At 52.0% G+C, this 12,587-nt stretch overlaps 1 protein-coding gene across 3 annotated transcripts in view; it reads right to left on the reverse strand.

Annotated features, from left to right (window-relative positions):
• Positions 1 to 5,239: 5,239 nt before the first annotated feature.
• Positions 5,240 to 12,587, reverse strand: part of LOC148116177 (H-2 class II histocompatibility antigen, I-E beta chain-like) — a 252,867-nt gene continuing 245,519 nt past the window's right edge. For 2 of the 3 annotated variants that reach the window (XM_087884949.1, XM_087884948.1), the window contains exons 3-6: positions 7,180 to 7,461; positions 6,926 to 7,039; positions 6,660 to 6,683; positions 5,240 to 5,618 (exon numbers count right to left, since the gene is read on the reverse strand). In XM_087884949.1, the coding sequence (XP_087741075.1) occupies positions 5,605 to 5,618; positions 6,660 to 6,683; positions 6,926 to 7,039; positions 7,180 to 7,461 (434 nt within the window). In that variant the 3' untranslated portion in view covers positions 5,240 to 5,604. Of the gene's footprint in view, positions 5,619 to 6,659; positions 6,684 to 6,925; positions 7,040 to 7,179; positions 7,462 to 11,689; positions 12,456 to 12,587 lie in introns of those variants that run through there. The other variant, XM_087884950.1, reaches the window with a different exon arrangement.

Raw genomic sequence — 12,587 nt, forward strand, 5'->3', positions numbered from 1 at the left:
TCTTGCCTGACCTTCAGAGCCCCAAATCTGAGATTGAGAAGAAAAACGGAAGTTTCTGAAGAAGGAAAAAGACTTTTGCTCAAATGCCTCTTTTCCCTTCTGGGGATTCAGGGCTGAAAATGCCTCAGTTTCCCTCTTTCACTTTCGCTTTTCCTCCCCTTCCTCTTTCCATGCAGCCCCCTCCCACCCAGACCGTGGGGGTGCGACCCCCACTGCGGTTACAATCGTGGAAGGGGGGAAGGGGTCCCTCTCCGTCCTCCTGGGGGGTGGGGGATGGTGGATGTGGGGAGGAAGGGAGAGGAGACCACGCAGAGATCGAGGTTGTTGGAGGCTCCGGAGACCCATCGGCTTTCTTCCCCTCTCCGGGGTCCTTCCCAGCCCCCTCCTCCCCCCAACCCCCCCTCCCCCGCCCAGCCCCCTCCTTACCGGGGGTCTCCTCCCCCCCTTCGCTCCCGGGGATCCGGGCCAGCGCCCCCAGCAGCAGCATCAGGGGGAGCCCAGCCAAAGCCATGGAGGCTCCCCACAAGCGCCCCAAAGGGGGGAGAAAGACGCTCCCAGCCCCAGAGGAGGAATCGGAGGGTCTGGAGGGGGGGAGGAGTTTTCCTGGGACTTCGGAAGAGGGAGAGTCCAGAAAGAGCAGGAGGACCAATGGGAATCCTCCCTTCTGCAGCGTCATCGGTCTCCGGGCAGAGCCTCCCTTGACTTCGCCCGATGCAGGAGAGAGTTCTGCGCAGAGAGAGAAGCGGAGAAAGTGGGGGAGGGGGATCCCTTCAGTCTTGGGGGGCTGCAATCTGGGGGGTCTTTCATGCCAGCCCCGGAGGAGAATCTCGTCTTCCTTTTGCCCCCCCCCATGATTCTCCTCCAACCTCCCTTTCTCTGGGCGCCTGGACTGGAGGGGCGGACTAGATGCCCTCTGAGCTCCCACAGTGCCCAGAAGGAGCCTAAGCTGGAGCTGCGGAGAGTCCAGGAGGGCAAAGTGGATCCAGAGCTCGAGGGGTCCTTCGGGGCTCAGAAGGGGAGGAGGGACCCCCAGCAGCTGCCCTGGATGACAAGGGGGGAGGGGCAGCCCCACAGCCAGCCAAGACTTGGGGGTCACACGCTCTCCCCAATCCGAAGGGAAGCCAGGAAAACCCTCAGCTGACAGGCCACGCAGGATCTGCAGGGATCCCTCCTAATCCAGCCGGATCTTGTGGGATCCCAAGTGAGCGAGGGAGATCCCAAGGGCTGGAGGCCAGCCAAGACCCTCCATCCCCCCTTCTCTTCCGGCCCAAGCCCAGAATTCAGGGAGTCCCCCCCCCCCGTCTGAGCAGCAGCTCTTCCTCCGCCCCCCCCCCCCCCAATTCTCAGCCAAAGGGCCCTCAAGGCACTTTTTCCTCCCTGGAAATTTTGAGGGCGTTTTTGTCCTCCAACTTTTGTAGGTGTGTTCATACAAAATGTCTTTTGAAGAGAAATATCGTTTTCACATAAATGCAGCTTTTCCCTCCTTTCCAAATCTCTGCCGTGATTTGAAATAAACCTTTAAGCTCCATAAATCTCAGAAACATTTTATATTATGAAGGAGCAGATTCTCCTTTCCTCCCTTTTGTTCTTTGCCAGGGAACTCAACTCACTCATTTTGCCTGCAGGGATCGTGTGAGAAAAGGGGATTTTAGGGGGAAAGGAATCAGTCCTGGGACTCCCAAGTCCTAAGAATCAGCCTCTGAGATGAATTTAGTTCTTCTGGAGGGAAGTTGGAGGAAACATTTTCCCAAAAGACGGAGAAGAAAATCCATATCCACGGATATGATGTGTCAGAGGATCTGAGTGGATTTTTTTCCTTGTAAAAGATTTCAGGAAGGATGGAGGGACAGTATATTAAACCGAAGAATAAATTTATAATTTATAGAACAACCTGGAATTTTAATAGAAATCCTGGGGACTTCAGGGATCCTATTTCCTCCACTATAGGATTACACCCTTTTCACCATCACAGTCAGGAAATCTCGCCCCCCCCTCAAACTATCCCAAAAGGAAACCTTCTGTTTCTTCTTCTCCTCTTTCACTTCATCCATAGAAAACATTTTTTCTAGTCTTTGCGGGAGATTCGGGTTCTGCTCAGTTACGCAAAGGCGGCTTAGAGAGATCCTGAATTCCGGATCCTGTTTCAAGAGCTTTGGGGGTCCAGAGGTGGCCTGGGTCCTTTCCAGGGATGGGGGGGGCTGGAGGGGTCAAACTCCCCCCTGGCCCAGCACCAGCCTCAGCAGCCCAGAGCCAGGTCCCCCCCAGCATCTGCCCCACAGTTGTGTATCTGACACAGCCACTCACACACAGTCAGCCCCAGATCCAGGCAGCCTCTGTGGGGCCTCCATCCCTCACCTGACCCAGGCAGAACCTCTGGGCCCCTTTCATGCTTCCCCCCCCCCAAATATTGTGCTCTCCTCCGAGTTCCCTCTGCCATCCCCAGCTTCACACACACACAAATACACACACACACATACACAGAGTTTCTTTCTCCAGCCCCCAAGAGCTGCGGAGGCGCTTGGGCTTCGCTTCCCCAGCCTGAAGCTTTGGGCTCCTCCGAAGCGGAACTGAGGACCTGGCCAGGATCCAGCAGGCAACAAGCCTCCATTCTCCCTCAGGGACTCCCCTCCTCCTCCTCCTCCTCCGCCCCATGGCTGAGTCTGCAGGTGGGGCAGCCCCTTGGTCCTCTGCCCCATTGGAGGAGGCTGAAGGGGCCCTTCCTGACCCCCGAGGAGACCCTGGGGAGCCCAGGAAAGAAACCGATGGAAGGTTGGAGAAATGTCACTCAAAGGAGCCACATTCTCCCCCTTGGGACCCTTTGTGGGGAGACCCTCCCTGCTCTCTGGGGAGGCTCTGACGGAGGAAGGAAGGGAGGGAAGAGGGGAAAAGGGGGACCAGCATGGAGGGGGAGGGACTCAGTTGCAGTGAGGGGGGGGAGGACACTGTTCAGAGGACCTGGAGTAGGGGGATGGGGAGGGGTCTCCCCAGAGAAAGTCTATCCATGGGTGGCTAAACATTGACACCAACTTGAAGGCACGAAACCATCATCCAACAAGCTGATTAGAGGAGTTCTCCCGTCCTTTTCTCCCTCCGTTGAAGCAGATTGAAGAAAGGAGTCCTTGATTTACATCGGTTCATTTAGTGACCGTTTTACGTTGGGTTGGGTGGCTTCCAATGGCTCCATCCTTCTTTTCCCCCTTTTATATTATCTGAAATGCATGGAAGGTTTTCGTCTTTCTTCTGTTGCTTTTCTAGAGCGGTTTGGTTATTTCTTACCTATCCTGCAATTTCACCTCCTCTTTTTTTAGGTCTGTTTCTTATTTGTTTATTTATTTATTTCATAAACCGCAAAGAAAAACAGAAATAGGAAATCAGGGGAAGGAGAAAAAGAGGGGAAAAGAAAGTCTGAGGTTCAAGGGGCAAAAGGGAAAAAAGGCTTTGACTTCCGGCTCTTTTCAGCACAGTTGAAGATTTTTTAAAAAAACAACTTTTTGCTTTTACACCTTAATATGTCAGCAGCCATTTCTAGAAGGACAATTCAATCTAAGGGACAAAAGCAAAGTCATTTTAGGTCCGTTTCCTTTGAACACTTTAAATGTGTTCAATTTAACAGCTGGGGAAGGAAAGTCTAGAATGATCCAGAACACCCCTTTGTGGCTGAGGGAGGGAGGGAGGGAGGGAGGGCTCCCGCCTGAGGGAATCTGCGCTCTGATTGGTTGCTGTGGGTGGAAAGGGGGCGTTTCCCTTTTTTCCCGCCATTTTCTTCTAGGCGCCTTTGAGAAGGAGATAGATAATAATATGGAATAAGATGAAGTAAAAATTTGTATAAATAGTAAACAATAAGGAAGGATCACTACGAAAGAGCTGTAAAAAGAGTTTGTATATATAAATGTTGTATGTTTTGTTTTAATGTTTCATAATAAAAATTATTTTTTTAAAAAGAAAACAGCGCTGAGCTGCGGAGAGCGGGAAACTCCGGAGCCGAAGGAGGCTGAGGAGCGGCAGGGCCGGGATCGGAGTCAGCCGGGGGGAAAGGGAGGGAGGTGTGTGGTGCCGCTTCCCCCTACAAGCGCAGCGTCCGCCTGCCCGTTTCTCGGCGAGGAAACTTCCCAGCCGCTCGCTTCGAAGTAGCCGAGCCGTTCCCGTGGAAGAGAAACAAGCGGCTCCTGGGCTCGTGATTGGCGGCCTCTGCATGGAGCTTTCGGCCGCCTCTCCCCAGAGCTCCTAGGCATAGCAGCTGCCTGCTCCTCCCTCTCCGCCTCCCACCCGCCCTCAGCCCCGCCCCAAAGTTTGGGAAGCACCGGGGCAGCTTGTGCGCTGTGCTCGGGGCAGGAAAGCTCATGGTGAGCAGGCCAGCTGGCTCCTTCCCCAGAGAAGGGAGGGCGGCATGCAGCGGAAGTGCTCTCGGCCCCAACAGGGAAGCTCCGAATGCGCGGCTTGCTTGGGCTCCTCTCTGCTGGGAGCTGCAGGCTGCACGGGGAAGGGTAGGAGTGACCGGCCAGATCAGGCGCACGGGGGAGCATTTGCTGGCTGGGCAGAGGCTGCCCCGCCCGCTCTTCCTTCCCTGGTGTTGCCTCGAGCTCTGGACAGCATCCAGCATGGCCATTCACGCCGGCAAAGGTTGGTGCAACCCTCTCTTGCCACTTCTTCCAAGGGAGCATGACTGCTTTCCAGCCGGTGTGCCTCTTACCGCTTACCGCACTCTCCTCCAGTCCTCCTGGAGGCAGCTCGCTTCTCCTTCTCCTGGCTGACAGGGGTGAGAGGGCACGCCGGAACCCAGAAGAAGAAAAGGAGCAGAGCTGCCCGCTAGGCTGGGGCTTCCCTTCCTCTCTGCGGCATCCCATGTGGATCCCAGGCAGTGCAGCTTCGGGGCCTTTCCTTGCAGTGTCGATGACAAGGTAGGCAGGCAGGCGAGCGGGTACAGGGGAGCGACTGGGGCAGTGATCCTGGCTGGCAAGGGGGTGGATGTCCTGGGGCACGCATGTGCACCGGCCAGCTAGTCTTCTGTTTACTAGCACGCATGCGTGCGCGACAATCAGGACGATGCACATGCGAGTGCCAGAAACCCAGAAGAGGAATGGGTGTGCCCTGCATGCCAGGTGAAATGGCTCTGCGTGCCACCAGTTCTGACTTCGGACCCAAAGTAGCCTGGATGGTGGATCCAGAGGCAGCGGAGGGAGGAGCCTCCTGCGGGGGCAGCAAAGAGGAAGAGGAGGAAGAGGAAGGGAGGATTCCAGGGTTTTCTTACATCTGAAGTTTATTATTTTATAGCAAAGCGAAGGGAAGGGAAGTGAGTGGGAGGAAGAATAATGTGGATGAAGCTGCTGAGGGTTCAAAGCCTGGAGAGTTGAGGGGTCTGGAGTGACAGGTCCACCTAGCATCCCTGGGGACAGTCTAGAGGGTCTCCACCCCTCCCTCAGAAGAAAGGGAGGCCCTGAAAGGAAGCTGGTGTGTATGTGTGTCTCAGCAGGAGAAGGTCCAGGCTGCCATTCTCCTCCTCCCCCCAAACTGCCACCTTCAGCCTCCATTTCTCACAGGTTGCAAACAGGACAAAGAGTCTTCAGCTGTTAAAGAAAAAATATGCTTTTGCATCGGAGAGCAGGATTAATTCACGAGTGCTGTAGAAAAAGAGATGGGAGAGAAAATCAGAATATAAAGAGACACTTTTCCTGTAAATAATATATTCTTCTTCCCTTTCATCCCCCACCCCCAAGTCAGGCCCCCACTGCAGGGGGGTGATTGACAGGCAGGGACACATAGAGAGAGAATCCGCCCATTTCAGGGAGGAAAAGGCTGGGATGCTTCATATGAAGAAAGAAGACGGGGCTACGATGGGGGTGGCAGCAAAGGGGGGAGCCTGGGCTCACTTGGCCAGAAATTGTGGGAATCTTCAGAAGGAGAAGGGGGGGTCAGGAAGAAGAGCCTGTCCAGGTTCCAACTAATGAACCCAAAGGAGTCTGCATGGGGAGCCAAGAAGGATCCTCTCGGACCGGAGGGTGGGGTGCAGTTCAGGGAGAAGTTTTGGAGGGAGTTCATTAAGTTGATAGTTTCATCTCAAGGACTCACCTCCACCTCCCACCCGAGGACGAATGGAGGTATAGAACGAGCGAATGCAATGACAGAACAATACCTGAGATGCTCTGATAATTATCAGCAATTTAGCTGGGCAGATCTCCTGCCATTTGCTGAAGTGGTCTACAATATCGCAGTGCATAGTAGCATGGGACTCACCCCTTCTAAAATAGCCACAGGGTGGAATTTGTCCCCATGCCTGAATACCCTCAGGAACCTCCCTCCACAGTGACCCTAACAGAATGGGGGGGTGCTTACAAAATCCGTGGGGGAATCTAAACCTGGGGTGCTCCCTCCCCAAGGGAGGAATGGGAAGGAATGCCCCCCACCTTCCCTTCCCTTTTGCAATTTCCACAAACTTGGAAAAATTCTGGGCAAGATTTTAGCATTTGGGTGTGTTTTGTTTTTGATTGCAGTACTTTTTCAGAGTTCTGTAAGGAAAAGCTGACAAAAATCAAAAATCTGCTGTATCTACAGCAAGGAGATATTGCCCAGGCATGTTTTTTTAAAGGAACAATTAAGGAAATTTAAAAACCTCCAATAACTTGTAGGAGGGGTTCAGATAAGGGGGAAGAGGAGAAACTCACCTGCAGGAGGTCGGATGGGAATTGCTGGAAAGTGAAAAAGACTCAATCAGAAACCTTTATGGGCTGGAGGACTGGGGGGGGTAGTCCCTATCCCCTTTGATAGCCCATAATAGTTTGCAGGATCTTCACTTAATAACCGCTTGAGGAACAGAAGTTCCCACAAATATTCCTCCAGGGGCCCCTCCTGGCCACCTGCTAAGCTTGATGAGAGGCCTCCCCTAGAGGGTCCCCTCCCCACCACCTCTCCTCCAGCCCCCCAGACTCACCTTTCTTGCTCTTCAGGTAGGAGAAGAGCCCCGCAGCCAGGAAGGCCACTCCTATCACGGCCCCCATGATCCCCGTCCAGAGTTTGCTCCTGGCAGAGCTGGAGGAACGGGGCTCTGGGGAAGGAGAAGGAGCCTCACCTGAGCAGGAGGATCAGGCCCACCTTCCCCCAGGAGGGTCCATTCCATCTCCCCCATGGGGTGGGTTTCTCCCCCTTCTCAGGGCAGGAAGAGAGGGAGGGGAGGGAGAAGCTTACCCCACTGGATGGTAATGGGGGCCTCCAGGCTGGCATGCCCCACCTTGCAAGTGTAGACATCCCCCCATTGGGGCTGGGTCTCCAACATCACCTGGAGCTGGTAGGTCCAGTCTCCGTTCTGGAGCTCCTCCCCAAAGGCCACGCCCTCGTCCTCCAGCCGCCCGTTCTTCAGCCACTGGACCTCGATCTCCATGGGGTAAAAGCCGGTCGCGGTGCAGAGGAGGATGGTGTTGGGGGAAGAGGGGTCCATCTTGGTGGGGGAGATGGAGACGGTGGGCTTGGCTGGAGGGAAGGAGGTGAAGGAGGCACATGAGAGACACAACAGGGCCCAGAATGGAAGACCAAGTTGGTTAGTTCAGGCCAAGATCCCTTTTCACTCCTGAAAATATACTGTGTTTTAAGTCATCTTCCAAAGTAAATTGCAGCAAGAAATTAAAAGGGATCCTGAAAGAGGGAAAAACGTTAAATCCTTCCTGATTGGGACCAATTACAGTCTCCAAAAAGAATTCCCCCAATAGGCATGTCTGACAGGGATAAATGCTGGAAACGCCCAGAGGTGGAAGGAACCTTCTGCCAGATGTGGTGGACATGGAAATAAGTAACGCAGAAGACAGGAAGGACAGACGCAGCACGAGTCGGATGATTTATGGGATCTCGTTGAAAATGAAACCACACTTTTAATTAGGTGTAATACCACAACATTTATTTGTTTGTTTGCTTAGTAAACTTAGTTATTTATTAAATTTATTTGCCAAAGTGGTCACAACTAACCCAAAGTCTTACAGACACTCTCCTAGCCGTGACTGCCACCTGCTCTCCGGGAGTCCAGGAGAATCTCCAGAATTGCCAACTGGGTCTCTGGGACAATGCAGCTCCACCCAGAAGGAAGTTGGTTAAAGTCCCCCATCTTGGGGCTCCCAACACCCAAAGCCCTTTGGCCTTTCCAGGGTTCAGACGAAGCCCCTAATCCCCCACTCAGCCCCTCCCCCCACAGCCTCCGGGACCCTCGAGGGGGCAGCCTCAGCATCTCCTGGGTCCCCAGAGGTGGAGATGAAACCTTATCACATCAGCAGACGGAGGAGACCTCCAGCCCTGGTGACGGATGGCCTCACCCAGCGGCTTCACGCGGAGGTTATAGAGGAGAGGAGAGAGGACGGAGCCAAACGCCTCTGAGCAGCCCTGAAGGTGATCAAGCAAGTTTGCCAAGGGAAAGAAAGAAAAAGAGAGAGAGAGAGAGAGAAGAGGAGAGAGAGGAGAGGAGAGAAGAGAAGAGAAGAGAAGAGAAGAGAAGAGAAGAGAAGAGAAGAGAAGAGAAATAAGAGAAGGGAAGGGAAGGGAAGGGAAGGGAAGGGAAGAGAAGAGAAGAGAAGAGAAGAGAAGAGAAGAGAAGAGAAGAGAAGAGAAGAGAAGAGAAGAGAAGATCTTTGTCCCAATTTTCTTCGGTGTTTCAATCACTTTTCAAAAAGTTTTATTTGGAGAGAGAAAATTTCTCCTTCCACTTTCCCTTTTCTCCCTTTAGGATCCACAAGATGCAGAAATAAACAAAAAAATCAGCAAAAGATTTCAGGGGAAAAAGTGCAAAATGTGATGTGGCTTCAAAACCCCCCAATTTTAGGCAGCCTCAACAGAAAGAGGCATTTTGAAGGGAAGGGCAAAGGAGCCCAATGGGGGGGGCAGCCCTTTGCTCCCCATAACTGCCAGAATCCCCTGAAGGAAAAGTTTCTCCCCCATTGAAGATGAGAGACCCTGAATCCCCCCTTCAGAGCAGGAAGGACAGAAGAGGTTTTGGGGGATCTCATGATCTCTCTCAAGGATCCTTCCTGGGGGGCTTTGGGGGGATTCAGAGGGAGACCCCCCCTCAGACCAGGCTCTGCCTGCACCCAGCCGGCCTCCTTCCCAGCCGCAGGAACCGGCCATTCCTGGGGAAGGAGGTGGGGAGGGGTCCCTCTGACTCCCAGAGGGAAGCTTCTGCCCTGGATGAGGGGGGCAGGGAGTGGGGAAGGGATCCAGAGGGGATCTTGGATCTTGATCTCCTCCTTCCGCAAATGCTCCAACTGGCACACCTCTTGGATGGATTAATGGGGGGGGGGTTTAGTCTGGATGAGCCCCCCAAGAGAGTTGACAAGAGATCCATTCCAGCCCAGAGTCCTTTGCTAACCTTTTTTTTTCATTGAGTTTTTTTTAGTAACAGTAAATTCTATGATGCTTAAGAAGAACCCATTTTTAAATGGTTCTTTGTAATTCCAACCTGGGATCTGGTCAGGTTTCCACGCAGACAAATAGCAGCATTTCAGGTGTGAGTTGTTTTCTTTTCTCAGGAAAATCCTATTTGCCTCTTGGGACATTAAAGGCCTTTGTGGAATTGCTAAAAGAAGGCAGAGGCTTTACAAACTGAAAATGGCTTTTTTTAAAAAAAACAGGAAATGCAAATTTTGGATGAGAAAAAAAGTCTTTTAGCAAGAAAATGGAAGGATCAGATTTTAAAGCTGCAATTTGGTATTTTTCCATGTTTATTTTTATAGCCCATCCCAAACCTCCTTATTTACAAGACGGCAGTGTGAAGATTTTGGGGTTCCAATTTGGCCAGATGGGAGTTGCTGGATTTTAATTGGATCAGAAAAAGTTTTTTTTTCTCCTTTTAAATACCTACCAAGGGACACAACACAGCTGAATATTATTATCTCCATGAAAATATCCTCTTTGGTAGGAAAAACATTTCCAAATGCATCTTATGTGGCAGCTGAAAATCCTCCCAGGTTTGCAGGGAAGAATTTAGGAGTGAAAATGAGTTTTGCCTCCAGACTATGAATATGTGGAGAGCAAAATCTCTTTTGGTTCCCCTAAAACATTCAATGATTTACGGAAGGAGCAAATGCTCCAAGAGGCTTTTCTCTCTTAGGATCTGGAGGTTTTCCTCTTATGGAAGAAAGATCTCATTAGATTCTATAGTGAGATGTTATTTTTGGAGAATCTCTGGAGTTAAACTTAACCAGTTCTTAAGTGATGATGCTTTCAAGACTTCTCTGATTCTAATAAAAGGAATATAATTTCCCTGGAAAGGCCGAATGGCAACAAGGGCAGCTAAAATCCTTGATTTGTGCAATGCTTTTGGCCTCTGAAACCCCATCAGTGGATAGAAATAGAGAAGATTTTTATTAGACAAAGAAATAAAATGTAGAAAAAGAAATGTAGGCAACATTGAAGGAATCTGGAAGGGAGAAGGAAAGAATCTGAGGCTTCAGGGCTGAATGGAGGCCCAATTTCTTTCTTGTGACCCCAAATTCAGTTTTAAGGCTTGTGGGTGTTTTTGGATTCTCCCCCCCAAATCAGGAGCCTACCCAGGAAGGAAGACGGAAGCGATCAGGATTCCTGTTATTGGGGGTTTTAGATCTCGGTTTAAGCATTGAATCATGATTACAAATTCTAGGCTGCTTCCGTTACTCATTTGTTTCCTTATTGGATTGAAAAGCTGCTGGACTGGAAATGACTCTGAATGAAGAAAGATGAAAAAAAAGCAGAAGATCCATAGAAAGGGGTCAACAGGGGAAAAAGAGTCCACCAATTCTTTTTTTTTTTATTTTAGGTAAAAAATAAGGTTTTATCCCAAAGTGCCCAAAACAGCATTTCTGGAGCAGAGGAAGGGAGGGAGGGGCTTCTGGGTGGGAAGAGGGAGGGAGACGGGAGGTTCCTGAATAGGATAGAAATGAATCAGGGATAGAGAGAAATATATATGTAGATACAGGGAGTCCTCGACTTATGACCACAATTGGGCCCAAGATTTCTGTTGCTAAGTGAGACGTTTGTTCAATGAATGTTGCCCCATGTTACGATCTTTCTTGCCACAGTCATTAACTGAATCACTGCAGTTGTTAAATGAGTAGCAGGGTTGTTAAGTGAATCCAGCTTCCCACGGACTTTGCTTATCGGAAGGTCGCAAAAGGAGATCACGTGACTCCGGGACGCTGTGACTGTCACAAGTATAAGTCAGTTGCCAAGTATCTGGATTTGGATCACGTGACCCTGGGGAGGCTGCAACGGTCGTAAGTGTGAAAAAGGGTCAGAAGTCATTTGTTTTCACTGCTGCTGTAACTTTCAACTAAACGAACTGTTGTTAAGTGGAGGACTCCCTGCATTGAGCAGGAGAGAGAGAGAGAGAGACAGAGAGAGAGAGAGAGAGAGACAGAGAGACAGAGAGAGAGAGAGAGAGAGAGAGAGAGAGAGACCTGGTTGGATTCCCCTCCCACCGGAAAAAAACAATATTTGGATGGATTTTGTTGGGGGTGGATGGGAAATGGATCGAAGGGATCCCAGATTCCGGGCAGGAGGAGAGTTTGGAGCCTGGGAAGAAGATTTTGTCCATCTGAGAGTGCAGAATAAATAAATAAATAAATGAGGAGCAAAACCTCCATCAGGGAGAATCGAAAGGAATGAAAGGAAATGAGGGGGGGGTCCTGGCCTCCCCCTCCCAGGGAAGAGCCCCCCTCCCTCCCTCCCTCCCCCTCAGACTCACCTCTCCGGCCAATCATGCGCTCCGCCTTGGGCGCCTGGTAGCTGCCCACCTTGTAGGCCCGTCGGCAGAAGGAATCCACTTGGGCCTTCTTGTACTGCAGGAGCTGCTCATCCCTGTTCCACCTGTCCACATCCCCCTTCCCAAACTCTGTGACGGCCACGAACTTCCCGAGGTCGCTGTCGAAGTGGGCGAACTCCTGCCGGTCGTAGATGTATCGGTCCAGGAACCTCACCCGCTGCATCCCGTTGAGGAAGCGGCACCCGTGCTTCCACTGGAGCAGGAAAAGGGCTGCGGGGAGGAAAAGGAAGAAAGCCGCTGGGAGAGGAGGGGGGGTCTACGCGGGAAGGGGGAGGGTGGCGGGGGACTTTCCTTGGAGGGACTGGCGGAAGACGCCCCCTGGAGGAGGGAACGGGAACTCTCTCAGTCCCAGAGAGGAAGGGAGGCTTCCTGGGGGGTCTGGAGGGGGGAGGGGAGGGAAGAGGGGGAGGGGTGGGAAAAGACAGGCAGAAGCTCAACTGGTCGGCCAGATCTCCTCTCTGCAGGGAAGGTTGGATCCAAACAGTCAGGAATTGGGGGGGGAGGGGCTGGAGGGAAAGTAACGTCCATCTCCCCCATTCTCTCTTCCTTTGGGAGGGGATCTGGGGAGGGGGCACAATGAGGACATCTAGACCGACTCTCCCAGGGTCCCCCCCTTTCTTCTTCCCCCATATCTTCAGCCCAGCTCCCTCCCTTTCAGGGACTCCTGATTCCTCTCCCCCTCCCCAAAAACAGCCTCTCAAAGGGAGGGTCTCCTGCCCTCTCCTTCTCCCTTACTTCCCCCTCCCCTCCAGAGGGATTATGGAAGTTCCTGGCCTCCTCCCCAAATTCAGGGGCTCCCCAGGAAGGGCCCGAAGCCCCC

Source organism: Pantherophis guttatus, chromosome 2 (assembly GCF_059756535.1).
Source record: "Pantherophis guttatus breed Tessera chromosome 2, ASM5975653v1, whole genome shotgun sequence".
NCBI lineage: Eukaryota > Metazoa > Chordata > Lepidosauria > Squamata > Colubridae > Pantherophis > Pantherophis guttatus.